Raw genomic sequence first — 27,882 nt, forward strand, 5'->3', positions numbered from 1 at the left:
GAAGGGTTTTCCAAGATTTTGACTGGGCAACTTAGAAGAAATTGTGATATAATTCACCATGTCAGATTAGATTAGATTCCCTACAGTGTGGAAACAGGCCCTTCGGCTCAACCAGTCCACACTGATCCTCTGAAGAGTAACCCACCCAGACACATTTCCCTCTGACTAATGCACCTAAAGCTATGGGCAATTTAGCATGGCCAATTCACCTGACCTGCACATCTTTAGACTGTGGGAGGAAACCGGAGCACCCAGATGAAACCCACACAGACACAGGGAGAATGTGCAAACTCCACACAGACAGTCACCCGAGAACCTGGGACCCTGGCGCTGTGAGGTAGCAGTGCTAACCACTGAGCCACCATGCCGTGCCGTCTCAGTCAAGATGATGTGTGGTTTGAAAGGGAACTTGCAGGTAATGATGTTTCCATGCATTTTCTGCCCTAACCTTTTTGGATGGTAGAGGTTGCTGGTTTTGAAGGTGCTACGAAACCTTGCAGTGCATTTGTTGATAGCATACATAGCTGTATTTCTGTATCAGTGATACTGGGAGTAAATATTGAAGGTGATGGATGGGATTGGCCGTGAAGTGGGCTGCTTTGTCATGGGTGCTTCCAACCTTCTTGACTGGTTAGGAGCTGCATTGATGTAGGAAAGCAGAAAGTATTACATTGCACTACTGACATGTGCCTTGGATAGGCTTTGGGAGTCAGGAGGTGAGTCGCTTACCACAGAATTCCTGGCCTTTGTCCTTCACTTTGTAACCATGTTTATATAGCTGGTCCAGTTCAGTTTCTCATCAATAGTAGTTCTCCCATGTTGTTAGTGGAGGTTTCAATGGGGAGATGGTTAGATTATTTGTTGGTGGAGTTGGTCATTGCCTGGCATTGAATAGCACAAATGTTACTTGTCAGTTATCAGCCCAAACCTGAATGATATCCAGGTCTTGCAATATGGATGCAGATTGCTTCAGTATCTCAGGAGTTGCAAATGATACTGAATATTTTGCAATCATCAAGGAGCATCATTATTTTTAAGCTTATGATGAAGGGAAGTTAATTGATGAAGCAACTAAACATGTTTGGACCTAGATCAGCATGCTGAGAAATTTCCTACTTAGTGTAGAAGGCCTGGTTCACATCTCAACTGCTCTTGCGATGTGTCATGACATCCTTGAACAACTTGACTTGAATGTATTTATACTGAATATTCCTGCAATGATGTCCTGAAGCTGATGTTTGACCTCTAACAACCAGAAACATCTTCCTTTGTGCTAGGTATATCCCAAAGTAGGAAAGAATTTCCCAAGATTCCTATTCATGCCAACTTTCCAGAGTTCAAATTAAATACTTAGTCAAATGGACGGGTTGGACCGAAGGGTCTGTTTCCATGCTGTACATCTCTATGACTCTATAAATGCTTACCTCCAGATTTCAGCCAATTATTCCACATTTGAAATCAGAAGTGGGCATAGTAGAACCCACCTGAGTAGTAGTGAACAGGTTATTACTGAGCAAATAATGCTCTGCCAACATTTCTTCAAAACTTTGTTGATGATTGAGAGTAATCTGATATGGTGGTAATTGGCTTACCTGGATTGTCCTGGTTTTTGTGGGCAGTGTTGTCCTAAAACAGCTTGGCTAGAAGTATGGTCAGTTCTGGAGCACAAGTCTTCAATACTGTTCCAGAATGTTGTCAGAGTCCATGGCCTTTGTAGTATCCAGTACCTTTGTTCCTTGGTCTCAGGTGGATTGAATCAAACCTGTAATGATGGACCCTCAGGAGGTAGCTGAGGTGGATAAGCCACTCTGGTATGTCTGCTAAAGAGGGTTGTAAATGCTTCAGCTGGGTCGCCCATTGTTGAGACTTTTGGAACCTCTCCTCCAGTTAGTTGCTAATTGTTCACCATCAATTGGATTTGGTGGCATTGGAGCGCTCAGATCTCATCTGTTGGCTGTGCTTTATTCTCTTCAGTAATAAAATTAGAAGCTTGACAGTGAATTTCCTGAAAATGGTGATGAGCCTATTATGCTTGACTCGCTGCTGTGCATACATGCTGTGGGTTTTGAGTATGAGATTTTTCCACAATATTAAGTGTAGGAGGGTGAGGTGGCAAACATGAATTGAGTACTAATTGAGAGAAAGTGTTGCTAGGTATTTCACTGGGGTATACAGTAATTCTGCAGTGAAGGAGACCAGTGGTGTGATTGGTAGAATGTATCATTTTAAAATTTACTCATTCAACATGACAACTCATGTTAGATTATCACACTTCTTCCCATACTGCAACCAGGTTCCTGCAATTTATATTCTGACATTGACCTCTGCCACTACTTCCTCAGAATGTCTCCACTGTATATGTCTCATGGACCTCCTACTGTCTGTGGATACAAGATGGTCATTGTACTCTTAACTTGCTGTACCATGGTTTGCAATGTATCATTAGAAACCCTTGATGCATTTTTCCAAAAATATAATTGACTCATAAAACTGATAAACATATATTACCAGATATTTCAAATTGAACATCAAAGGTAATGCAATAAAATTCAATTGTTCTCCATTCAGCATGTTCCACTCTTGAAAAACATCTCAGCACACTTCCAAATATTCTTGATCTTTACAATACACATGTCATCTCAGGCAGACAGACCAATGCAAAACATTTCAAATATTATAGACATTACAATGGAACTCAACTTTTCTTCATACAATATGTTCCATGGTCAGCACAATTTTAATATTTTTGTTATTTACGATATACATTCCAAGTCAATCATAAAGTTGAAAGGTTCTATGAGTTCTGGGCACTCACCTTGCCAGACGTAAAGATCTTAGGTAGTGAACTTTTCTCATTATACCTCTGTGGTGGCTGTTCCGAACAGTGCAGCCTGAACCTTCGAATGTGCTGGTCTACAATATTCAATTGAGAACAACTCTTTGCACTGGAAGATTATCAAGTTGCAGGCACCAAAAAGCATCTATTATCAAGGTGATGACCCTATAGCCAAAGCTAATCTTGATGGGTATCCATGGGAATACCCCACAGAACACAGTGCTCTCCAACATACAGCTACTTGGGAAGAACCTCCATAAAAACCACTACATCTCTCCACAGACCTTCTTTGCAAAGACATATTCCAGAAGGAGGTTGACAAAAGTCTCTTCCTATTGTAGTCACCTCAGGGGCAACACCTGGATGAGCTGAGAAACAAGGTATGTCAGAAAAGTCTGACAGGGAGGCTATAGCAAACCTTTATACATACCCATTCACATCATGAGCCATCTTGATAAGTTTCTTAAAAATCAAGAAAATTTGATTGTGCAAATAATGCTGAAACAAGCTATACGTATGCTAATCAGAGAGAACACAAATTTAACAAACTGCCTGCAGCATAGTGATTGGACGTGGTTAAGACTGTTCAAATTAACTCTCAAAGTATTGTGTAACTGTAATTCTGAACTCTTGCTCTATCGTCAAGAAGGAGCAGATGGATTTGGTGGCTATAGTGAAAGTTTTAATGGTGTAATGAAGAAAAAACTTTGCACTGCTCTTTCTTCCAGCAACTGTGTGCATTGGAAACAGGGAAATGGAACTCTTCTATAAAAGTTTCCATCCACAGATGAGAAACCCAGTCTCATTGTCATTAGAAATGGGTCTTTCATGATCTTTGCGTACTTGGATTGTATAAAAGTATGTTGCAGCGACTTTGTATAATTTATGAGGCACTGAAAGCATGTAAAGCTAAATGGTGCTGTTACAGTCCACACTGCAAAATTGCATGCCTTTAGCTCTAGCATTACATTAATGATCATTATAATTTCGAAATTTTGATTACTTTTTTTTCAGATGACCAGTTGTCCAGGAAAGTTAGCAAGCTGTCAGCTGATGTAGGTGTGCAAACAAAACAACTAAAATCCACTTCAGGTAAAAAATTAAGATAATTATGAGAAATGTTTATTCTGAATGTGTTATTTATTTGGTTTATTGACGAGTAAATCAATCGTCTGAAAAGGAAATTCATCCCCTTCTACTAGCATTATTTTAACAGCCCAAATATGAAGTGTATGAGATTGAATGAACACCACCCAACCCTGACCCATCCATGATGAGAGGAAGAAAGGTGGGGGAGGTTTCTCAGTTTGAATTAACAAAGTGGTAAACACCATGTTGCCAAGAAGGTTCGGAGGAATTTGAGACACATTCACACAGGACAGGCCATGTGTGGAAAAACACAAATAGGAATGAGTCCACCAACAAAAAGATTGGAAGACAAGGATGATTTCAAGCTAAAGGTTGGGACATTTGTAATCAAGAAGTTCAGCAAAAAGTATGCAGCAGTGAGATTGTTTGATGAAAAGTTACTGCAAGACTGGAAATGAAAGAATATACCCTGGAGAAAATGTCCAAGACCAAATGCAGCATTAGAACAGAGACCAGTAATTGGCCTTAAGTTGAGGTACTCATGAATCCTCACAATGATTATATAATAACCACAAATGTACTGCTTACATGGTCAAATCAAACTTGAGTCCAGCAAAGATTTTGAAACTACAGCTGGTTCATGTAATGTTTTGTGGAACAATCACAGAATTGTTACTGTACAGATGGAGACCATTTGGCCCAATATGCCTGCACCAGGTCTTTTACATGGAGACAATTCCTGCCTTTTCCCCATTTCTCTGCACACCATTTCTCTTCAAATGATCATTCAGTGCCTCTTAAATACCTCAATCGAACCTGCCTCGACCTCTTTTCCAGGCAACGCATTCCAGATCCTAATTACTCACTGGGTGAAAATGTTTTTTTCTCACATCACTGTTGCTTTGCTTGCTCATCAATTTAATTCTATTCTCTGCTGTTCTCACTCAAATTCTTGACCCTACTGCCATCTGGCAAAAGATATAGGAGCATTTGGTTTCTCACGGCCAGACTGCAACAGTTTCTTCCCCCAAGCCATCAGACTCCTTAATATAGTATGATCAACTCTTCCCATCTGAAATTCTTTGCATGACTTTGAATTGCTGCTCGAAAAATGTCTATTATTTATCATTCTTTTATTACACTATAATGCGCGTTTTGCACTTCTTATGCACTTTATTCAGTGTACGATTGTTAGTCGTGCTGCTCATGTGGCACCCTCACTGCTGGAGGAACGCTGTCTCATTTTATACTGTATCAGTTGCATACAGTAGAAATGACAAATAAAAGCTACTCTACACCAACCCCCAAAAGAGTAGCCTACCCAGACCCATTCCCCTTGCCTATTACTCTATATTTCCCCTAACTAATGCAAACTCCACACAGAGTGTCGCCCGAGGCTAGAATTGAACTCGGATCTCTGGTGCTGTGAGGCAGCAGTGCCAAACACTGAGCCACCGTACCACCCAAAAGACTTCTGTCAGGAAAAAGGCTGTTTCTTCTTGATTACGAACTGGGGATGTTTTGCTTGGTAGGTGAATGTGATAACTGTTACATTACTAACTGATCTTTATACCTGTCCTGCCACCTTCAATAAGGTGCACATATTCATCCAGAACTGTCTGCTCCTGCGCCATCTTTAGAATTATACCTATTTTATATTGCCTTTTAATGTGCTTCTGTCCAAACTGCATCACCTCCCACTTCACTACATTGAACCTCATCCATCCACTCCACCAACTTGTCAATGGTCTTTCAGAGTTCCACACTGTTCTTTTGGAAGTTTATTATCACCTGCAAACTTTGAAAATGTTCTCTATACATCAAGATCCAGATCATTGATATATGTCAAGAAAAGCATAGTCCTTCTTCCAGTCCAAAAAATATCCACTGACCATCACACTGTTTCCGGTCTCAACAATTTTGTATCCACATTGCTATTATTCCTTTTATGCCATGACTTATAACTTGTCTCACACGTCTATTGTGTGGCACTGTTTAAAAATGACTTTGCTGCAGCAAAAAAACCAACATCACCGACAGACTGCCAAAAGACGGCATTTCCCAAATTACCAGTTTCCAGCAAATCAGCAGCAGATAGTGGTAAAATATATATGTAAACATATATTACATCAGCAACATGAATGAAATGCCAAACACATCTACAGTAAGTGTTTGAAAATTGAGCAATTTCTACCCAGGGATTATGAGCTTAAGACTGAACTACAGACTCTGGAACTCTTCAGGAAGGAAGAAAGTTATGTGAATTGTTTGTTCCAGGAGGAAGTCATACCTCTTCACACAAATTCTCCTGCTTTGGCCAGTGTTCAAGGACAGGAGAGCGAGATAATGAGTGTGGCAGGCAAGAGAAGCTGGGAGCAGGAGTTCAAGAGGCTCCATTTTTGCAATTGTCCAACAGTTCTGAGGTTCTTTCAGCTTGTTTGAATGAGAATAGATGCTGCTGGATGGATGAGTTATTTGACTGTAACATTGAAAAATTGTTCGAGTGATGTCGGAGCAAAAACAATTTAGATGTATTACAAGATAGTATAGTCAGATGAATTGACTCCATTCTCTGCAGTAAAGAGAGTAAGTCCAAACAGCTGTGTTGTCTGGCCCAGTACCAGGATTTGGGACATTTGCTTGGGGTTGGAAAGCAACTTTCTGTGTTCATAAAACTTGACCCTACCAACAACATAGGCAGATCAGAAAGGAAGTTCTGTCATATGAGGAGTTTGGTATCAAATTAAGAAACAAAATTTCAAAGATCAAAATCTCAGGATTAGAGTCATAGAGTCATAGAGATGGACAGCACGGAAACAGACCCTTTACTCCAACCCATCCATGCCAACCAGATATCCCAACCCAATTTAGTCTCACCTGCCAGCACCCAGCCCATATCCTACCTGAAATATTTGCAAAATCTGCATAGAGCAAATAGCGTTAGAGAAATAAATGCAGGGCACAATAACTGGTGTGGAGGAAGTGTTCCAGTTCATAGAGCATTGGTATCAGTACTGGAGAAAGTGGGATGTGTACAGATGGAGCAGTCTCCACCTGAACATTGCTGGAACCAGTGTTCCTGTAAGCCACATAGCCAGGGAAGTCACAAAAATATTAAACTAAATGCTGGACAGTGTAGGCAAATCACCACATGATGCCTTCAATTCAACTATTTATTAAGAAATCTCATAGACAATACATTGATTTAAACCTAATTGCATATAGCAACCAAAATATGACCCCTCAAATAAGCAAGATAAGCCTCACAGAGTCATAGAGATGTACAACATGGAAATAGACCCTTCGGTCCAACCCGTCCATGCCGACTAGATATCCCAACCCAATCTAGTCCCACCTGCCAGCACCCAGCCCATATCGCTCCAAACCCTTCCTATTCATACACCCATCCAAATGCCTCTTAAATGTTGCAATTGTACCAGCCTCCACCACATCCTCTGACAGCTCATTCCATACACGTACCACCATCTGCGTGAAAAAGTTTCCCCTTAGATCTCTTTTATATCTTTCCCCTCTCACCCAAAACCTATGCCCTCTAGTTCTGGACTCCCCGACCCCAGGGAAAATACTTTGTCTATTTATCCTATCCATGCCCCTCATAATTTTGTAAACCTCTATAAGGTCACCCCTCAGCCTCCGATGCTCCAGGGAAAACAGCCCCAGCCTGTTCATCCTCTCCCTGTAGCTCAAATCCTCCAACCCTGGCAACATCCTTGTAAATCTTTTCTAAACCCTTTCAAGTTTCACAACATCTTTCTGATAGGAAGGAGACCAGAATTGCACGCAATATTCCAACAGTGGCCTAACCAATATCCTGTACAGCTGTAACATGACCTCCCAACTCCTGTACTCAATACTCTGACCAATAAAGGAAAGCATACCAAACGCCTTCTTCACTATCCTATCTACCTGCGACTCCACTTTCAAGGAACTATGAACCTGCACTCCATGGTCTCTTTGTTCAGCAACACTCCCTAGGACATTACCATTAAGTATATAAGTCCTGCTAAGATATGCTTTCCCAAAATGCAGCACCTCGCATTTATCTGAATTAAACTCCATCTGCCACTTCTCAGCCCATTGGCCCATCTGGTCCAGATCCTGTTGTAATCTGAGGTAACCCACTTCACTGTCCACTACACCTCCAATTTTGGTGTCATCTGCAAACTTACCAACTGGACCTCTTATGCTGACATCCAAATCATTTATGTAAATGACAAAAAGTATAGGGCCAAGCACCGATCCTTGTGGAACTCGACTGGTCACAGGCCTCCAGTCTGAAAAACAACCTCCACCACCACCCTCTGTCTTCTACCTTTAAGCCAGTTCTGTATCCAAATGGCTAGTTCTCCCTGTATTCCATGTGATCTAACCTTGCTAACCAGTCTCCCATGGGGAACCTTGTCGAATGCCTTACTGAAGTCCATATAGATCACATCTACTACTCTTCCCTCATCAACCTTCTTTGTTACTTCTTCAAAAAACTCAGTCAAGTTTGTGAGACATGATTTCCCATGCACAAACTATGTTGACTATCTTGAATCAGTCCTTGCCTTTCCAAATACATGTACATCCTGTCCTTCAGGATTCCCTCCAACAACTTGCCCACCACCGAGGTCAGGCTCACCGGTCTATAGTTCCCTGGCTTGTCTTTACAGCCCTTCTTAAATAGTGGCACCACGTTTGCCAACCTCCAGTCTTCCGGCACCTCACCTGTGACTATCGATGATACAAATATCTCAACGAAAGGCCCAGCAATCACTTGTCCAGCTTCCCACAGAGTTCTCGGGTACACCTGATCAGTTCCTGGGGATTTATCCACCTTTAACCGTTTCAAGACATCCAGCACTTCCTCCTCTGTAATCTGGACATTTTGCAAGATGTCACCATCTATTTCCCTACAGTCTATATCTTCCATATCCTTTTCCACAACTCAACTAATCAATTATCTGATTAATGGTGGAAATTAGCTATGATTCCAGTCAACAACATGTTTGTCCAGGATTTGATCTTTGTGCAGTGTTCTTCAAAGTTCTGCTGCTGAACACATCTGTTTGGTGATATTATTGATGATCTTTTTACATTCTTTCATCCAAAGTACTGACCACTCTGAAACCATCAAGTCTGCAGCTTGCCTTCTTATCAGAAAAAGTTCTTTGTTCCTTGTTACATTTGGCACTGACTGTCTGTGTGAAGTTTCAGCTTTCCTGTGATTATCTCCTTATATTCTTCCACAGTACAATCATTTGACTTTGTGGTATAAAATAGTTATTTGTCAAGCTGTTTATGTAGCCTCGAATCCTTCCTTTCCCAGATATAGCTAATTACTTTCAATTTATCTATAAGCTTGTCCTTGTCCTTGATTAATTTATTATAGACAGAGTTATTCTGCTTCTTTCAATCTATGAACAATTATTCAAGTTCTGAAGTTTATAATATTATAGAAGAAAGGTATCAAATTTGGAAAGATATGGTAAATCACAGAATAAAGATAAGGGAAAAGAGAAAAATATTAAAATTGTTATGACACAAAGACAACTGAACCAAATCAGACTTCCATCTCTGTATTCGCAGCACAGTAAAATTAAACTATCAAAGACTCCATTTAGTCACTCCTATGGTTTCTAACCAGACTTTTGATTAACCAATCCCAGATTTTTTGAATAACTAATTTCCAATATTGGTTTTATATCTTAAACAAAGAGTAAGCCAAATAATGTCTGTGCTTTAAATCAAAATGTTTGTTTATAAGCCCAATTCACACAAAAGACAGACAGACAGACAAGCAGACATAGTTAAGGCATGAATAAAAGAAAATAACAAAAATGGCCAGTTTACTTCAATGGCTTTCACAATGCATTGTTTAATAGACATAAATGTAGCCGCCATGGCTGTTCTTTTCTGAAACGTTGATCACAGTCCCCTTCTCAGTTCACCTAGGCAAAGGCTGCAATACTTTTAACTCAGCTTTCTACTTTTTGGACTTCCAGAATTCAGTGTTTCAGATTAGGCAGGAAGCTTTCAAATTTTCATGCTGTCTTAACAGCAGCCCAGAACCATCTCGCAGAAAACATAATTTAAAAAAGCTTTAATTATAGCTCTGGCCTGAGAGACAGTAACTCTTTCTGAACCCTCAATTACCAACAATAATTGCCAACTGTTTGAACATATGATCTCTTCCATACTTGCCCAAACCAATTCTCAGGTGTTGAACTCGTTAATAGCCAACTTATAGTCATAGAGTCATAGAGAGATACAGGACGGAAACAGACCCTTTGGTCCAACTCATCCATGCTTCATGTTGACCAGATAGCCCAACCTAATCTAGTCCCATTTGCCAGCACTTGGCACATATTCCTCTAAACCCTTCCTATTCATATAACCATCTAGATGCCTTTTAAATGTTGCAATTATACCAGCCTCCACCTCTTCCTCTGGTAGCTCATTCCACACACGCACCACCCTCTGCGTGAAAAAGCTGCCCCTTAGGTCCCTTTTATATCTTTCCCGTCTCACCCTAAACCTATGCACTTCCTGCACTCCCTCACCCCAGGGAGAGGGCTTTGTCTATTTATCCTAGACAAGCCCCTCATGATTTTATAAACCTCTATGAAGTCACCCCTCAGCCTCCAACGGTCCAGGGAAAACAGCTCCAGTTTATTCAGCCTCTCCCTGTAGCTGAGATCCTCCAACCCTGGCAACATCCTTGTCAATCTTTTCTGTACCCTTTCAAGTTTCATAACATCCTTCCAATAGCAAGAAGACCAGAATTGCATGCATTATTCCCAAAGTGGCCTAACCAATATCCATGACCTCGCAATTCCTATACTCAATACTCTGAACAATAAAGGAAAGCATACCAAACGTCTTCTTCACTATCCTAACTACCTGTGACTCCACTTTCAAGGAACTATATACCTGCACTCCAAGGTCTCTTTGTTCAGCACACTCCCTAAGACCTTATCATTAAGTGTATAAGTCCTGCTAAGATTTGCTTTTACAAAATGCAGTACCTCTCATTTATCTAAACTAAACTCCATCTGCTACTCCTCAGCCCACTGGCCCATCTGATCAAGATCCCTTTGTAATCTGACATAATCTTCTTCGTTGTCCACTACACCTCCAATTTTGGTGTCATATGCAAACTTAATAACTAAAACTCTTATGAGCACATCCAAATCATTTATATAATGATGAAAAGTTGTGGACCCAGCACCAATCCTTGTGGAACTCCACTGGTTATAGGCCTCTGGTCTAAAAACAATCCTCCACCACCATCCTCTATCTTCTACTTTTGAGCCAGCTCTGTATCCAAATGACTGGTTATCCCTGTACTCCATGAGATCTAATCTTGCTCAACAGTCTCCCATGGGGAACTTTATCAAACACCTTACTGAAGTCCACATAGATCACGTCCACCACTCTGCCTTCATCAATCCTCTTTGTTACTTCTTCAAAACCTTGAGAACGTACAAACATATAAAACTAATAGGAAACATCAAGGTTCAACTACTCCATTAAACTGGCCTTTCTTAGTGAAGACTAAATACAAGATTAAATCAACTGCAAAAACAGCAATTCCTTCCAATAGCAGTATGAGATGCAATTGTAAGCAGAAGCACACAGTAGGTAATTTATGTGAGAAGACAACATGTTTGTGCAAATATTGTTATTTCATAGTTACAGTAGCAAGATCTTTTGAGACATCTAGAGATGGTGGTCCCTGCCCTTTTGTGGCTTAAAGATCCATTGCCTCAGTCACTGTGTTAAAATCATAGTCAGTGTTGGAACTGGCAATTTTTTTGTGGTGATGGAAGACAACTTAGAATCTTAAGAAAAAGAAATGCATATGGGTGGAGTAAGGACTCTTTGGGAGGAAGAGGTTATGTTCAATTTAAGCATAGAAGAAGAAGACAATGGGAAAGCAGTTTGTGTATTTTTAGTCTGTCATGTTGGTATTGCTCTCTGAAGTTGGAAAAAGGAAGCTGGAGAGGTAAGTACAAAATCGCAAGGAAAAGGACCTAACTTTGGGTGAATCAGCGTTAGAAATTCAGTTTCACAAGTCAAGTAATTTTGTTTTTAAAGATTACTAACTGAATTGACTCTTGTTTCAATTTGCTTTAACTGGATTTTCAATGTGTTTGATATGCTCAATGTAGTTGGGGAAAGTTAAACTTGCTGCCAAGTATTTCAGTTATCCAATATACAAAGTATGCATTAACACAGATAGTTTGGCAGTACATCTGCAGAAGTTTCACATGAGACTCAACTACACGAGTCATTGACAATAGTAACATCTATGTGGTTGAAGAAGAATTAAATTAAGGCTCTCTGATAACGACAGTTTCAGAATGCTGGATAATGGTATTACCTTCAAGCAACAGTACACTTGAATGTGGCAACAAAGATGATATACTGGATTAGTGGCGCTGGAAGAGCACAGCAGTTCAGGCAGCATCCAACGAGCAGCGAAATCAACGTTTCGGGCAAAAGCCCATTCCTGATGAAGGGCTTTTGCCCGAAACGTCGATTTCGCTGCTCGTTGGATGCTGCCTGAACTGCTGTGCTCTTCCAGCGCCACTAATCCAGTATTTGGTTTTCAGCATCTGCAGTCATTGTTTTTACCAACAAAGATGATAGCTGTATCAACCTTCTTGCACCTAATAAAACACGAATGTGCATCACAGGCATATAGCACTATTTAAAATCAATTTTATACAGATTAAGGGATCTTTAAGACACTTAAAAATGTGAAATAAACAATCTCACAGATAATTCAGGATTATCCATATTTCCATCTTGAAAAGCAGAAGACTAGTAAAAGATCGTTGTTAGGAAAATAAATAATTTGGAAGGTTGACAGTGACTGTAAACCCTGATTTTGTTTTATTAATCATCCTTCGTCAAATAATACTGCATATTGATTATGAAATAAATGTCAGCAAGAAAAAAATGTTTCTTTTGTTTTATTCTTACTATAGAATCTGTATGAACTTGAAAATAATTCTTAGAGCAAGAACTGATACATTCAGTGCTATTCCTAACTGCTAACCTTTTTGTTTCAGATACATCAATTCATAGAGAAAGAAGTGATGCAATTGTTCAAACAAAAGAAACGAGGCTTCCTACCTTTGAATCAGGTAAATGTTACAATTTTTTCTTCAGTGTTTGATTGTGTCCCCAGTCATTACTTGGTCAGTATTTAGAAATGTGACTGAGGAAGTTTCAACTTTCTTCTGAGTTGGTTGTCTAGTGGATGAGAATCCTTTTATATTCCAGCTCACGTTATGTATAGGAATTTCCCTAGATGAGAGAGGTCTACCCCTTATTTTTTCTCCATTTTCTTCCATGGATAATTGCATGCTTCTTTTCAAGTCTGCAGTCACTTTCTCTTATTTCAAACCAAAGAGGGGGTTTCTTCCTATTCACTTCTAAATGTCTATAATTCACAGTTATCCAAATACATTTTCAGTATAATTGTTGTCAGTAGATGATTCAATAGCACAAAATATATCATAGCAGGCACCTCAACATATGCGTTGGTAAGATAGGAGCTAACTGTGAAATGGAGTGTTTATTAAGGGTCTACAATTTGCTTGCTACAGATTCTTGCCCAATATACAAAATTATACATCCTAGCTGGTATTCCAGTGAAATGTATCATTGTAACGTTTAGCCTGGGACATTCAGGCCATCACTATCCTAATATACAATCATATATAGAACCTTGTTCATCCATAAGGTTGAGTGTTATTTTCCTGGAGATGCCCAGTTCTAATTACTGCAATGTCTGCAATGAATCATTGTCAACGGTCATTGTCCTCCTTCTACAGATATTGCTTTCTTATTCTGACTGAGCTAATTGTACATTGTAAATTATACAATAATATCTATTCCTTTAAAAGTCTTGAATTGTTGGAAGAATGATAACATTAGTAGTTTGTTCTGTCAGGTTAAAGAATTAATATTTCCTAAACTAGTGACCACGAAATTGTTGTTGGATTGTCAATTATGTATTTTCTCATGATTGTTATAATGTTCAAAAGACATTTGGATAAGTTCATCTCCAAGCATTGATTTAGGTAAAAGTTTTATTTTTGCTTTGGAGCTATACCTGCACTTCATACTTTCAGTCACTCAGTTCTCGTCCACAAACAATGTTAGAGGAGTGCTGAGCAAGAGAGGGAGGTCAGAGCCTGCTGGATGCTATTTTTTATGTCTAGAAAATAGCTCAGCTTCTGCCTGACTGAGTGGGTCTGCTGCTGAAATTTTTATCTGTCTTTCTAACATCCAGATTTGACTATCCGATGCTCTCCTAACTGGCATTCCATCTTTTACTCCCCATTTACTTGAATGCATTAATATTTCTGCTACCCATGTCTTCACTCGTACCAATTCCTGTTGATCCATTACTCTTAGGCCTGCTAACTTACAGGTAGTCTCCACTTGAAATTTCTCATCCTAGTTTTCATATCCTTCCATGGCTTTGCCCCTCTCAATTCTGTAAATGCTTCCAAACCTCAAGGATCATGACTGTTCTCTAATTCTGGCCCCATGCATGTCCCCAACATTAATTGCTCCACATTTGATAGCCATGCCTTCAGTTGCATGGACCCTAGGTTATGAGATTCGCTTCTAAGCTCCTTGTCTCTCTCTCTATCTTTCCTCCTTTAAGGTGCTCCTTCAAACCTACTTCCTTTACATAGATGTACATCTCCATGGAAAAATTGGTGTTACAAATACTTCATATTTAATATTTCATCAAAGTCCTGGAGTGGTTTCTTTAAAAGAGGTCACTGAAAGGCCACTTTTGACAGTCAAATGGTTTTTAAATAAGGATTCTTAGAAATATCAAACTGATGACAATCTACTATAGACTCCTGCTGAGGTTGATCAGCCCACTGCATGTAGAGTACTTTGGTACCTTAACTTAATTGGGGAACAAGAAGCCTGTGAGAAATGGTTGCCCAGGTTGGCCCTCTCCTAATTTCCGGAACCGAATCTCTTGAGTTCAGGTAAAAGCTTTTTGTTCTTCTGCAATAGTGATTTCAGGGACTTCTCAATATTGTGTTTCCTGTGTCTGCCAGAGATTTCAGCGACAATCATGCATAATTAATTATCTGACTACAAGTGCCAGAGCATCAATGGAAAACTTGAGAACACCCTGTGCCTCATCCTCCTACATTTAAAAATAACTTATCAGTCGAAGTATCATTCTTATCAGAAGCCAATCAGTGCAGAAAAATCTTTCTTTATACTAAATCTGATGTGTGTGGGTCTGTGAATTTGTGTGCATGTTTTGGTGTTATTCAGATGGATAAACACTTATACTTCTATATTACTGGCAGTTGCTGTTTATTGTACCTCAATTGAATAAGTTTGTTTTCATAATAAGCCAGTTGTTCCATTTATTAAAGCAACTTAGTCTATATATCTTTTTTAATTAAAACCTGATAGCAATAAATAACTTAATGAACCATCTCAGTAAATAAATATATTTTTATTTTGTTTTGTGACTCTGGAAGTGAGAGACTAGACTGACAGTTGACCTCTTCAGCCACAAGTGTTGTATAAAAGTGGGGTCTCATCCAGGATTCCCATTGTAGACAATATTTAATTGGAATTTGATAATGATAATCAGAAAGGATAAAAGGAAATACAACAGATTATATAAAACAGGATTTGTCAACTGCTATGCCTGTTCTGGAGGTGGAAAATTTATACCTGAATGATTTGTAAAGAAAAGCCAAGAATAGATAAATTGAATTGGCAAAAAAATTTATAATGCAAGTAAAAAGTAAGGGCTAGGATGCTAATGACTTAGGTCAGAACACAACAGTTGAAATTGGAAAAACAGCAAAACAAAGAATGAGTCAGTTAAGTAAGTGAAAATTACATTGCAGATTAAACTGCTTGCGGTAAAAAAGGAAATGATAAGGCAGGAAAAAGGATTAAAAAAGAAAATGGGAGTAAGAAAATTTGAACTTAGAGTTATAGAGATGTACAGCGTGAAAACAGACCCATCGCTCCAATCTGTCCATGCCAACTAGATATCCCAACCCAAACTAGTCCCACCTGCCAGCACCCAGCCCATATCTCTCCAAACCTTTCCTATTTATATACCCATCCAAATGCCTCTTAAATGTTGCAACTGTACCAGCCTCCACCACATCCTCTGGCAGCTCATTCCATACACGTACCACTCTCTGCGTGAAAAAGTTGCGCCTTAGGTCTCTTTTATATTGTTCCGCTCTCACCCTAAACCTATGCCCTCTAGTTCTGGACTCCCCGACCCCAAACTTGAAAGATAGAGAGCATTTAAGAAGCTGTAAATTGAATTGCAAAGGGAAAAAGAGAGAGAAGAGGGGAGAGAAACCAGAAAAAAATGGATTCTGGGAACATTCTAACAAGGGAAGATCTGAGTCCAATTCAAGTCATAGTGGGAGATTGTTTATGTTTGTGCAAGCTCTCCCAAAATGGAGACTAAGACTTATTCAAATTTCTTTTTAAAATAACTAGGCAAATGAGGTCGTTGAAAGAAAATTAGACATTGTTCAAGCAGGCTGACAAGAAACATTCATGCTGTTTGTACCAGGCTTTATGAGGAGCCTTAGATTATGAGATGACAAAATATAAATTAGGGTTTTCTGAGATTTGCAGATAGAAATGTGGGAATATTCAGAAGCAGCCTGTATAACTGTTGATCTAATAATTCTTATCTTCACTTTCCTGTCTTTTTCCCAAAAGCCTGGATTCCCCTGATTAAAAATCTGTCTCCCTTACCCTTGAATATGCTTAATGATGCTGCCTCAACAGCCCTCTGTGATAAAAGATTCCACAGATTCACAACCCTTTGAGAGAATAAATTCCTCTTCATCTCTGTCTTAAATGTGTGAACCCATTATTCTGAGGTGATACTCTTTTGTCCTCGACCTTTCCACAAGGGGAAACAAGCTTTTCATATCTACCCTGTCATGTCCTATAAGAATTTTGTAAGGTTGTCTTTCTTTCTACTATGTTTCAATATGTATAGGCGCAAGCTACTCAACCTTTCTTCATAAAACAGTTCCTCCACATCTGCTATCAGCCAAGTGAACCTTCTCTGGGCTGTCTCCAAAGCCAGTATAACTTTCCTTAGATAAGGGACCCAAACTGTTCACGGTATTCCAGCTGTGGACTTGTAGATATAGACTTGTACAGTCTCAGCAAAACAAAGACAACACACGTTGATAATGTTCCCACAGTCCTCAGCAGAAAGATACCTCTATATTTGTTGCAGTCACTGAGGTTGCCCTAGTTCCTGTGTAGGGTCACGATTTTTGCCCCCTCCTTGCAGCAGAGACAGACATGTTGAGGAGGGATCTGATTAAAACTTACAGGATACTGAGAGGCCTAGATAGAGTGAACATGGAGAAGATCATAGAATTCCTACAGTGTGGAAGCAGACCATTCAGCCCACCATACCAACCTCTGAAGAGCATTCCATCCAGATCCACCCCTCTACCCTATCCCTGTAACCCTACAAATCCACCTAGCCTGCACATCGCTGGACACTAGGGGGAATTTAAAATTGTCTAGATTAGAGTAGTGCTCGAAAAGCACAGCAGGAGAGGCAGCATCCAAGAAGCAGGAAAATCAATATTTCGGGCAAAAGCCCTTCATCAGGCCAATCCCCCTCGGCTGCACACCTTTGGACTGTGGGAGGAAACTGGAGAATCCGGAGGAAACCCACACAGACACGGGGAGTATGTGCAAATTCCACATACAGTTATCTGGGGATGGAATCAAACCTAGGTCCCTGGTGCTGTGAGGCTCTCAGTGGCAACCAGAGCTTCCTCAGTGACCATGTTCTTCATAAACTTACTCAGAAACATTACTCAATGTAATGTTCCACCCATCTCTCCAACCGTTTATTGCAGGTGATGATATCGTACCCGACCTTTGTTTTCCATTGAATTGCTTTCTTTCCTGATGGAACTATTGCCTTTTTGATCCCATCATAGATCCATTTGATATTCTCTGTGTTGAAGAACATCTGGGTATTTTGGAAAAATTATAATCAGTAGTCATTAATGAAGTGCCGAGCAGTCTGTTAAACTATTCTTCAAGCAATGTTGGTGCATTCAGAGTCTTCTTGTGTCAACCTGTCCTATAACTTATGAGAATAATATCTTGGCTTCAGTGACATGTTCCACTAGCGTGATGTTAACCTTGGACCAGTCAGCATTTTTGTACTTTTGCTTCCTATGCAGAAAGTGCAGTATCGTAAATGATGTCTGCAATTATGTTCCATTTCGCTTCTGCATTCAGTATGAGAATACCAGAGAATGCCGTTAATTGAGACAATAAACTACTAGTTCTTATTAGAATGAGAAGGATAACTGACTTTGCTGTAAGGATGGGTTTTCTACTTTAGATGATAAATAATTATATCCTAACCCTGTATCGAGTCAGTAGTGTGATCGCTGCTTGTGTTGGCTTCACAATCACCAGTTTGTGACTTGATGCTGAAATCAAAAGGCACGTTACTAAAGCTGAAGCTGTAACTTCTAAGAAAGTATAAGAATGTATGGAACAACAGCAACCTGTCTGTGAACAACAAATTGCAAATCTACTAAACCTGTTCATTCAGATTGTTGCGCTATGGAGTTGAGACTGGGAGGATAAATGCTAGGCAGAAATAAAGACTGCGAACAGTTTCTACTGTTACTGTCTAAGACATTTTTCAGCATCACTTGGCAGGACAAGATCACTAAATCAAAGGACTGTGCTAATTCCAGTTGAATCAGTGTTCACCTGGCCGTATTCATTGGATAGATTATAGCTTTAAACCAAAAATTAAAATCTGGCCATTGGGGTCATTATCTGTTGGTCCATAACACCATGCAAGGACAACTGCAATATTATGAACATGGCAGAAAATACCACAAGTCATATAACCATAGAGGTAGAAATAGGTGTAGACCATTTAGATCCTTGAGCCTGTCCCTCCATTCAATAGGATCATGGCTGATCCAATGTTTCTCAAATCCACTTCCCGTAACCCTACTCTTCAAGAATCTATCTATCTCAGCTTTAAATATACACAAGAACTCTGCCCCTGCAGTGGCAAGGAGTTCCAAAGACTCACAGCTTTCTGAGAGAAGAAACTTCTCATCTTTTCAGTCTTAAATTGACATCCCTTTAATTGAGACTATGTTCCCCATGAGGGGAAAGCTCCTCCCAGAATTTTTCCTGTCAAGCCCCTTAATAATCTTGTACATTACAATGAGATCACCTCTCATTCTTCGAAGTCCAGTGAGTGGAGTCCCACTCTGTTTAACCTTTGCTCATAGAACAGTGCCCCCATTCCAAGAATCATCCTAATGAACCTTTTCTAAATTGCCTCGAATGAAATTATATCTTTTAAATAAGGAGAACAAAACTGCTCACAGTACTTCAGATGTGGTCTCACCAGTTGCATTAAGACTTCCCTACTCTTATACTCCAATCACCTTGAAATAAGGGCTAGCGTCCAGGAGCCTTCCTGATTACCTGCTACAACTATGTGCTAGCTCTCTGTGTTTTATGCGCAATACTCCCAAATCTTTTTGTGTTGTAGCTTCCTGCAGTTGTAAGTTAGCTCACTAAGCTGGAAGGTTTGTTTTCAGACATTTCATCACCATGCTAGGTAACTTCATCGCAATTTGTTTTCCATTTAAGTAATACTCTGTTCTTTTGTTCTATCTTTCAAAATGAACAACTTCATATTTTCCCACATTACACTCCATTTGACAACTTTATGCACATTTATTTAACCTCGCAATATCTCACTATAAACTTAAAAATTACACAACACCAGGTTACAGTTCAACAAGTTTATTTGGAAGCACTAGCTTTCAAAGTGCTGCTTCTCCATCAGGTGGTTGTGGAGCAGGACCATAAGACACAGAATTTTTAGCAAAAGGTTACAGTGTCATGCAGCTGAAATATATTAAACAAACTTCAATTAAGTCTTTCATCTTTTAGCATGGGTTTGCTAGCTTCGGTTCATTAATACATAAATCCCAGAACTCCTTTTAAGTCACATTCTCAAGATAACTTCATGTTTTCTAACAAAAGGTGTCATCTCAGCTCAGACAATATTAACGAACGTTCATCTGGTTTTATGTGATTTTTAACTTTGTTCACCCCAGTTCAACACCTTCTCCTTCAAATCACTGTAAACTGTTTGTATCCCTTTTACAATCTGCCTTTTCATCTATTTCAGTGCCACCTACAAATTTAGCTACAGTACGTACACCTCCTTCATCCAAGTCGTTAATATATTTTAAAAGTTGCAGACCCAGCAGTAACCCCTGAGGAGCTCCACTGGTCACACATTGCCATTCACTATTTCCTGCCAATGAGCCATGAGACAGCTGAGAGATACTGACTGTTGGCTGGGAGCTCCACCTGGAGGGCATTGAAAGCAGTGAAGAGAAATTAAAAACTCAACCACAAATAGAGCCCAAGGAAAACAGAAGCTAGTGAGTTTCCAATGCACTTTCCAATGCATTGTCTTCATCTGCAGCAAATGTAGCAGAAGTTGTCATCCTAGAGTGTGCCACAGTAGGCAACTTTTAAACACAAAATTGACCAACCAGGCACAAACTGTCAACTCTCAAATGAAAGACAAGTAATAAGATAGAAATGTATCCTTCTATTAGTTTGGTTGTTACTTTTCGAAGAGATGCTTTGTTTCAACTGTACAAATGTCTGTGAGGAATCATGTCTGTGAGGCAGAAATTTTGGTTTGATATGAGGACAAAAATGAATGCAGGCAAGAATGTAGTTTTGCACCTCTAACCCAACGTGACATTTATCAGCACCATTCCAGGGTGTTGTGCATATTGTCAGACATATATCTGATAACCCTGATTAGTTTGTTTCTTTCAGATTAAACAGATAATCCTTCTTTACCTTGCAAATTTTACTCAATATCTCCTTGACCTCAGGGTTACTGGCTTAAGTTCGAAGAATAGTTTGTATTCTCTTGAATTGAGCAGGTTGAAAGAATAGTCGAATTCATGACTTCAAAATTATGAAATGGATTAGAAAATAAGTTCTGCTGGAAGGATTTAGATAGGAGCTAACTTAAAAAGCAGAACTTCCAAGGAAATAATGGTGTGAGAAGAATGGGTTTCAGTTCATGGGGTAGAAGGGTGCTATTCCAGTCGGACAGGCTTCCCTTAAACCATATGGGACCAGTGTCTGGGTGAATTGATTAAGTAGGAAAAGTATTTAAACTAAATAAAGGGAAATAGAGTCAAGAAAAGGGGATACATAGACTTGCAAAGTGAAATGATACAGCAGTATTACTGTTTAGCTATGTAGGCAGTGAGTGAGACAGGAATGGATGAAGTGCATAAACATTAAAAAAGCAGCAAATACAGTCAAAAAGAATCAGATGGTAAAAAGGTGAAATGAGTGGCTCTCTTCTTAAAAACACATAAAGGCACAAAATAAATCAATTAACAACACAAATAGAGGTTAGTGGGTATGTTCTTACTGCCATTTCAGATACATGGTTACAAGGAGATCAAAACTAGAAACCATATATTTAGGGTTATGTGACTTTTCAAAAGGCAGAATGGAAAGGGTGGTGTTAGTATGAAATGGAATACACAAAGGGTGGTACGTGTATGGAATGGGCTGCCAGAAGAAGTGGTGGAGGCTGATACAATTGCAACATTTAAAAGGCATCTGGATGCATATATGAATAGGAAGGGTTTGGAGGGATATGGGCTGGGTGCTGGCAGGTGGGACTAGATTGGGTTGGGATATATGGTTGGCATGGACAGGTTGAACCGAAGGGTCTGTTTCCATGCTGTACATCTCTATGACTCTATGACTCTAATAAGAAGAAATGATCTTAGATCGAAAGGTGTAGAATATAACAAGAAAAAATAATAAGGGGAAGTAGACAGTGATGGGAGTACTGTTGTGAACCAGACCAAAATCCTTTCAAGGAGGTAGCCTAGACCCTAACTTTTTCTTATTTTTAAGAGAAAATATAAAGTGCTGCATTCCAGATGTAACTCAATTAGTTTTACTGCTTAGTTTTAAGTAAAACACACCTTATTCTAAACCTACAGTTAAAAAGTAGAAGCCAACAAAAAAGAAGAATTGATATAACTTCAACAATATTGGAAACCTTAACAGAATAATAGATTATTTCACTATTAAATAGCAACTGTTCCAATACAGTAACATCCCAATAACACACCCTTGGCAAAGGCAAATTCCGTAGAATAATTGTTTCACCATCATTATGGAAATCCAACAAACACCTCTGTATCTTGACCTTGGGTTTGTGTATTTGTGTGAAGTGGCAACTACAGCTGATATAAAATTAATACCCTTATTGAACACATGTGCATTTTGTTAATGTAAAAATTGTTTATTATAACTACTCCGCTCCTTTTGTTGGATTTACATATATTTGTATCAGGTTTTGTAACACTTGAAAACATTCCTGTCACAAAGAATAATCTGTCAGTTTGATGGATATTCCATTGTATGCAGGGAGTGCTAGACATATTTTCAGGGCCTCAACATCCTTGTTACAATCTGTCAACCATTGTGACTGTATTAACAAAATGCATACTGTGTTTAATGTTCCTTGTTCATTTTTACAGGACCTGACATTATTTGTGACCACCCAGCTCTTGTTAACACCTTTGTTGGTTACAATCGGAAGTGTGTTTTTAATAGTGACCACTGACCTCCTTCTCTTGCATACCTTCAATATGTAAATTACAAGTTTACCATTGAAATTAAATAATCAAATCAGCTCGCTTTCCCTTAGGTGCTAATGGATTTTCTAATACTCTCTGCTCAAAGTTCACTAATCAATACATATGTTATGATTCCTATCACACCTCGAGATCAGTCTTAGTGATAGATGCTCTCTCATCATCTGAGCTTGATGCTAAAATACTACATATCCAACCTAACTTGTATAATCATGGCTGTATTGTTAAGATCATCATTCAGTATATATTATGTGAACAAATGAAAGGGCTTATGGCTATTATTTTTGGTCTAGAATGATGACTGATCTACCTCAGAATACCCTTATAAGAGAGACAGATGTCTCAAAATTTTAGCAACAGGTAAAGCTATCCATCTCAAGCAGCTGCTTTGTAGTAAATATATGAATGGTATTCTCCATGAAGCAGATACTATCACCAAGTCAAAACCACATTTTTCCTAACACTTAAATGAGTAATTTAGTATATGTGTTTCAGTGCTAATGTGACTTCAGGTATCAAACAACACATCCACTTGATCGTTCACAGCAGGCAGCATGGAGTTCATGCTTAACCAGCCATGTTTGCAAACTTCAGAACTTTGTCTCCAAAGTTAGGTGTAATTCTGCTATTGAATAACATTCACTAATTAATTCTGACCATAAAAAAACACATTAGATCCTGCTCTTTGTAGGCAAATGGAATTTGCTCACATATTGCACCTTTTTCATGAACTCTATATTTTGAATGGCATCACCTGACCAAACAGACTCTACCTGTCTGATCTGAGTCTTTGTTCAACTAACTAAAATTGACAAGTTAACAATTTGTGCTTCATCTCAATGCCAACTATAATCCAACCAATCAGTTCCATATTCTCATATTGCATAAAATGGCTTGTCCTTTACAAATATTTGTTTCCTTGCATATCAGATCTGTTGTGTATGAACTGAAAAACTTCATCGTCACATCTCTTTTTAGCAAAGCCTGTTATAAGTAGACATGAATTTGCATAATAATGTATAAACTCAATGTAACTATGAACTTCATTGAAACTTTCAAACTTATTAGAACTTTCAAGACAACCATCAGGAGAACTGTCAAAAGTAGCTGTCAGTATATCTGTCCAAAGGAACTGACAATGGTATTGTCAAAAGCAAGTGTCAATAGAATTGTCAAAAAGATTTGTCAAGCTATTAAGGCATCTAAAACTTATGCCTTTTAAATATTTTCTAAAATACTATCTAAAGTGTTTTAAAAAGGCTTTTACCCTGTGTGTTGACAAGAGCCTGAGGGTTATCATTGAAAGTTTAAGTATTAGATGAGTAATTTCAGAACTTTGCATTTTCATAGTGAGATGTCTGTCATTTCACAGTTTGGTTGAAAGCTCATTAAAGTGGGACAATGTATCCCAATGCTTATTTTTATCAATAATGAAAAAACGCTGAATGTAGTGAATAGGTTCTTTTTCAACAGAAGTGTTAGTTTTTAAAATAGTCTATAGACACTTAAAGAAATGGTTGAATCTCAGCAAGAGACCTGATGTCTGTCATTGTGGATACTAAGTGAGTTGTCTTGATATATGTGAGGGAAAAGGACCATAGGCAAATCAAGGATTGCATGAGTTGGCATTACATTGTCATCAACTCTATGGCAGGCCATGGGTGATGAGCACAGGGGCATAGGTTGACATTGGAGAGTATGAGAGGATTTGGAGGAATGAGTGACAGCACATGGTAGGCATGTATTGGCAGAGATGGAGTATGAGGAGTGAGGGAAGGAGGAGAACTGAAGGGCTGGTTTTATACTTTAACAAAGTACTGGTTTGACAAAGGCCTCTGCATCTGGCAGCTTCAACAGTTTCTGGTCATCCACCACCACTTCCATAAACCCTGCGGCCAGCCACCTACACCAAACTCTATTGGAAGCAAATTTGCAACTTCTGAAGCCTGGTGTTCAATTGTTCTCTGTTTGATTGTGCATGTCTATTAACTATTTCCCATGTGTGGCTATTGAGAAAAAGCAACTAAACTGAAAGAGAAAGTTAGAAGCTTGTTATGTGGATTTTTAAAAGCTTTGTAAATAAATTCCAGTTCAGACATTGAAGCTGGTGTCATCTTCGCCTATCTCTGAAGTACAAAACAAAACAATTACTATTTCACCCATGTCTGGGATCATCCACTCTGTGCATAAACCTTGAAGACAGTCAATGATTCTTCAAAGCCCGCCTAACAACTTTATCAACTGAGGTAGCCCTGAACTTGGCTGATACTTTGCTGATCAAGATATCTGACTTTCTCTGGGAATCTCTTTGAAAGAGGTATAGAGCCTAGTAGAAGGTATCTCACATGTCTAATACTTTGTTTACAGCATTTAAATTTATGGACAGTAGAATTGATATTCTTTTACAACTTAATTTTGAAATCCCCAACCATCCCACATAACTGACATCAATGCCAAACGACCCATGGTATCAAATACAAACCAACTGCCATGGATTGAACCTTTAATAATAATAATAGCACACTGTATAAGCTAGAAAAATTGAATCTACTATTACCGCAAATTAGAATCAATTGTACAAATGATTGCAAAAATTGATTTCACAACATATTAATTCATGTATGCTGTTTCCTAATATAGATAAAGATCATGTTCAGCAGAGCAGAGCTTTACTTAATGATGCCAGCACTCAAACCATGGAATCAGGTAAAAGTTACTTGTTTTTCCTTAAATATCTCACTACATCGCCTGTCTCTTGCTTTGATATACTAGAAATCTCAATTGGCAATATTAGCATAAACATGTTTAAAATACTTTTCTCTTCACAATTTTCAACACAAATGTTTAAAACAAAGCACCAAGACTTATTTCTAACCTACTGGATTAACTAAGAAAATATATTAGAGGAGCAGGAAAAATCATTCCCAGCCTCATTCCTGATGAAGGGCTTTTGCCCAAAACATCAATTTTCCTGCTCCTTGGATGCTGCCTGACCTGCTGTGCTTTTTCAGCACGACTCTACTCTTGACTCTAATCTCCAGCATCTGCACTACCCACTCAGAAAATATATTAGTCTGTGTGAATAGAATGTGTTAGTGACTGCAATACCTCTACATGGTGAAATCGTATTACTCTTAGTTGCTGGGATATTTGCGTGGACCAGCCATCACAATCCTATTCATGGTTCATTTAGATCCACAATGGATTTTTTTATTTAATCAGAAAATGTGGATATTGCTGGCTAGTCCAGCATTTATTGTTCATTCCTCGTTGCCCTCAGATGGTAAATTGCCTTCTTGAAACACTGCAATCCATGTTCTGTAGATAGACCCACAGTGCTGTTATGGAGGATTTGACCCAGGGTCACTTAACTTCTCCAAATTAAGCAGGAACTGCGCTAAAACTGGAAAATTTCATCAACTTAGTTTCCACAGTCCCTCGCCTTTATATTGTCTATCTCTTACTCCTTTCTGCCCTTCTTAAACTTATCTGTTTCTATTTCTGAGGATGCACTATTGACCATTATTTCCTACAGGCCTATTGACTAGTACAGATGCCTTGACTATACCACCCCCCTCAGGGCTTCCCAAACGTTTTTCTTTATCCTCAAACAAAGACCCTTTCATCATGATTGACAGGATCCTTCATTGTGTCCATTCCCCTACTGTACTTCTCTTTTCACCCCTTTCCCTTCCACCCAGAACTACATAAAGTTCTTCTTGCCGTCACCTTCCATCCCAGCAGCTTCTGTATCCATTGGATCATCTTTCATTATTTACACAACTATATCAAGATGTTACCAAGGATGCTAATTGGAAAACAGCTTATCGGATGAATACTTCACACAGTATCATGGTTCCATTCATTTTCACAGGTAGGTGTTAAAGTCTTTTCTGAAGTGGTGAGGTGCTTCCATTGTCCTGTGGTGCCTGTCTGTCAGTCCTGCTCTTTCTGTGGCTTTGGTGTTGCTGGGTTGTAAAACTGCCCTTAGGGCTTCGAGATCTCTGTCATGTCCATGGGAGCTTAAAGTGTATTCCATTGTCTGCGTGCTGTCTGACCCAGTTCGTGAGCTGCTCGGGAATTCTGCGTGTCCTGGTACAATTTGTCCAATTTGCTTTCGTGGGCCTATCGTGGGTTAGCAAATCTTTTCCCACAGGATCACAATGCAATTTTCTTTCACTCCAAACACTCCATCCCTTTCCAATGGCATTGCCCAATACAGGCAAAAGAGATGCAAGCCATCTCTTTTATCTTCTTCCTTCACATTGTTCAAAGCCCAAGTATTCCTTACAGGTGAACCATCAATTCTCAGTTTAGCATGCTGTCTTACTGCTCACACTGAGGAGATCTAACATACATGGAACAAATTTTTCATTCAATTCTCACGTAAACCTTTGAGCTTTGAGCATCTGTTACTTAACATCAACACAACTCACACTTTGACTTCTGTCAATAGTTTCCTTTGCAGTTATAGAGTCATAGAGATGTACAGCATGGAAACAGACCCTTCGGTCTAATCCGTCCATGCCGACCAGATATCCCAACCCAGTCTAGTCCCACCTGCCAGCACCCGGCCCATATCCCTCCAACCCTTCCTATTCATACGCCCATCCAAATGCCTCTAAAATGTTGCAATTGTACCAGCCTCCACCATTTCCTCTGGCAGCTCATTCCATATACGTACCACCCTCTGCGTGAAAAAGTTGCCCCTTAGGTCTCTTTTATATCTTTCCCCCCTCACCCTAAATGTATGCCCTCTAGTTCTGGACTCCCCGACCCCAGGGAAAATACTTTGTCTATTTATCCTATCCATGCCCCTCATAATTTTGTAAACCTCTATACGGTCACCCTCAGCCTCTGACGCTCCAGGGAAAACAGCCCCAGCCTGTTCAGCCTCTCCTTGTAGCTCAGATCCTCCAACCCTGGCAACATCCTTGTAAATCTTTTCTGAACCCTTTCAAGTTTCACAATATCTTTCCGATAGAAAGGAGACCAGAATTGGACGCAATATTCCAACAGTGGCCTGTACAGCCGCAACATGACCTCCCAACTCCTGTACTCAAGATTCTGACCAATAAAGGAAAGCATACCAAATGCCTTCTTCACTATCCTATCTACCTGCAACTCCACTTTCAAGGAGCTATGAACCTGCACTCCAAGGTC

General features: G+C 39.3%; 1 protein-coding gene across 1 annotated transcript in view; it reads left to right on the top strand.

Moving 5' to 3' along the window:
* The window catches only part of LOC140487662 (uncharacterized), a 269,506-nt gene extending 243,542 nt beyond the window's left edge, over window positions 1-25,964 (top strand). Inside the window, exons 21-24 of the mRNA XM_072586945.1 lie at window positions 3,851-3,928; window positions 13,009-13,083; window positions 25,360-25,425; window positions 25,942-25,964. Coding sequence (XP_072443046.1) covers window positions 3,851-3,928; window positions 13,009-13,083; window positions 25,360-25,425; window positions 25,942-25,964 — 242 coding nt within the window. The remainder of the gene's footprint in view (window positions 1-3,850; window positions 3,929-13,008; window positions 13,084-25,359; window positions 25,426-25,941) is intronic.
* Window positions 25,965-27,882: the final 1,918 nt, after the last annotated feature.

Source organism: Chiloscyllium punctatum, chromosome 17 (assembly GCF_047496795.1).
Source record: "Chiloscyllium punctatum isolate Juve2018m chromosome 17, sChiPun1.3, whole genome shotgun sequence".
NCBI classification, from domain to species: Eukaryota; Metazoa; Chordata; class Chondrichthyes; order Orectolobiformes; family Hemiscylliidae; genus Chiloscyllium; species Chiloscyllium punctatum.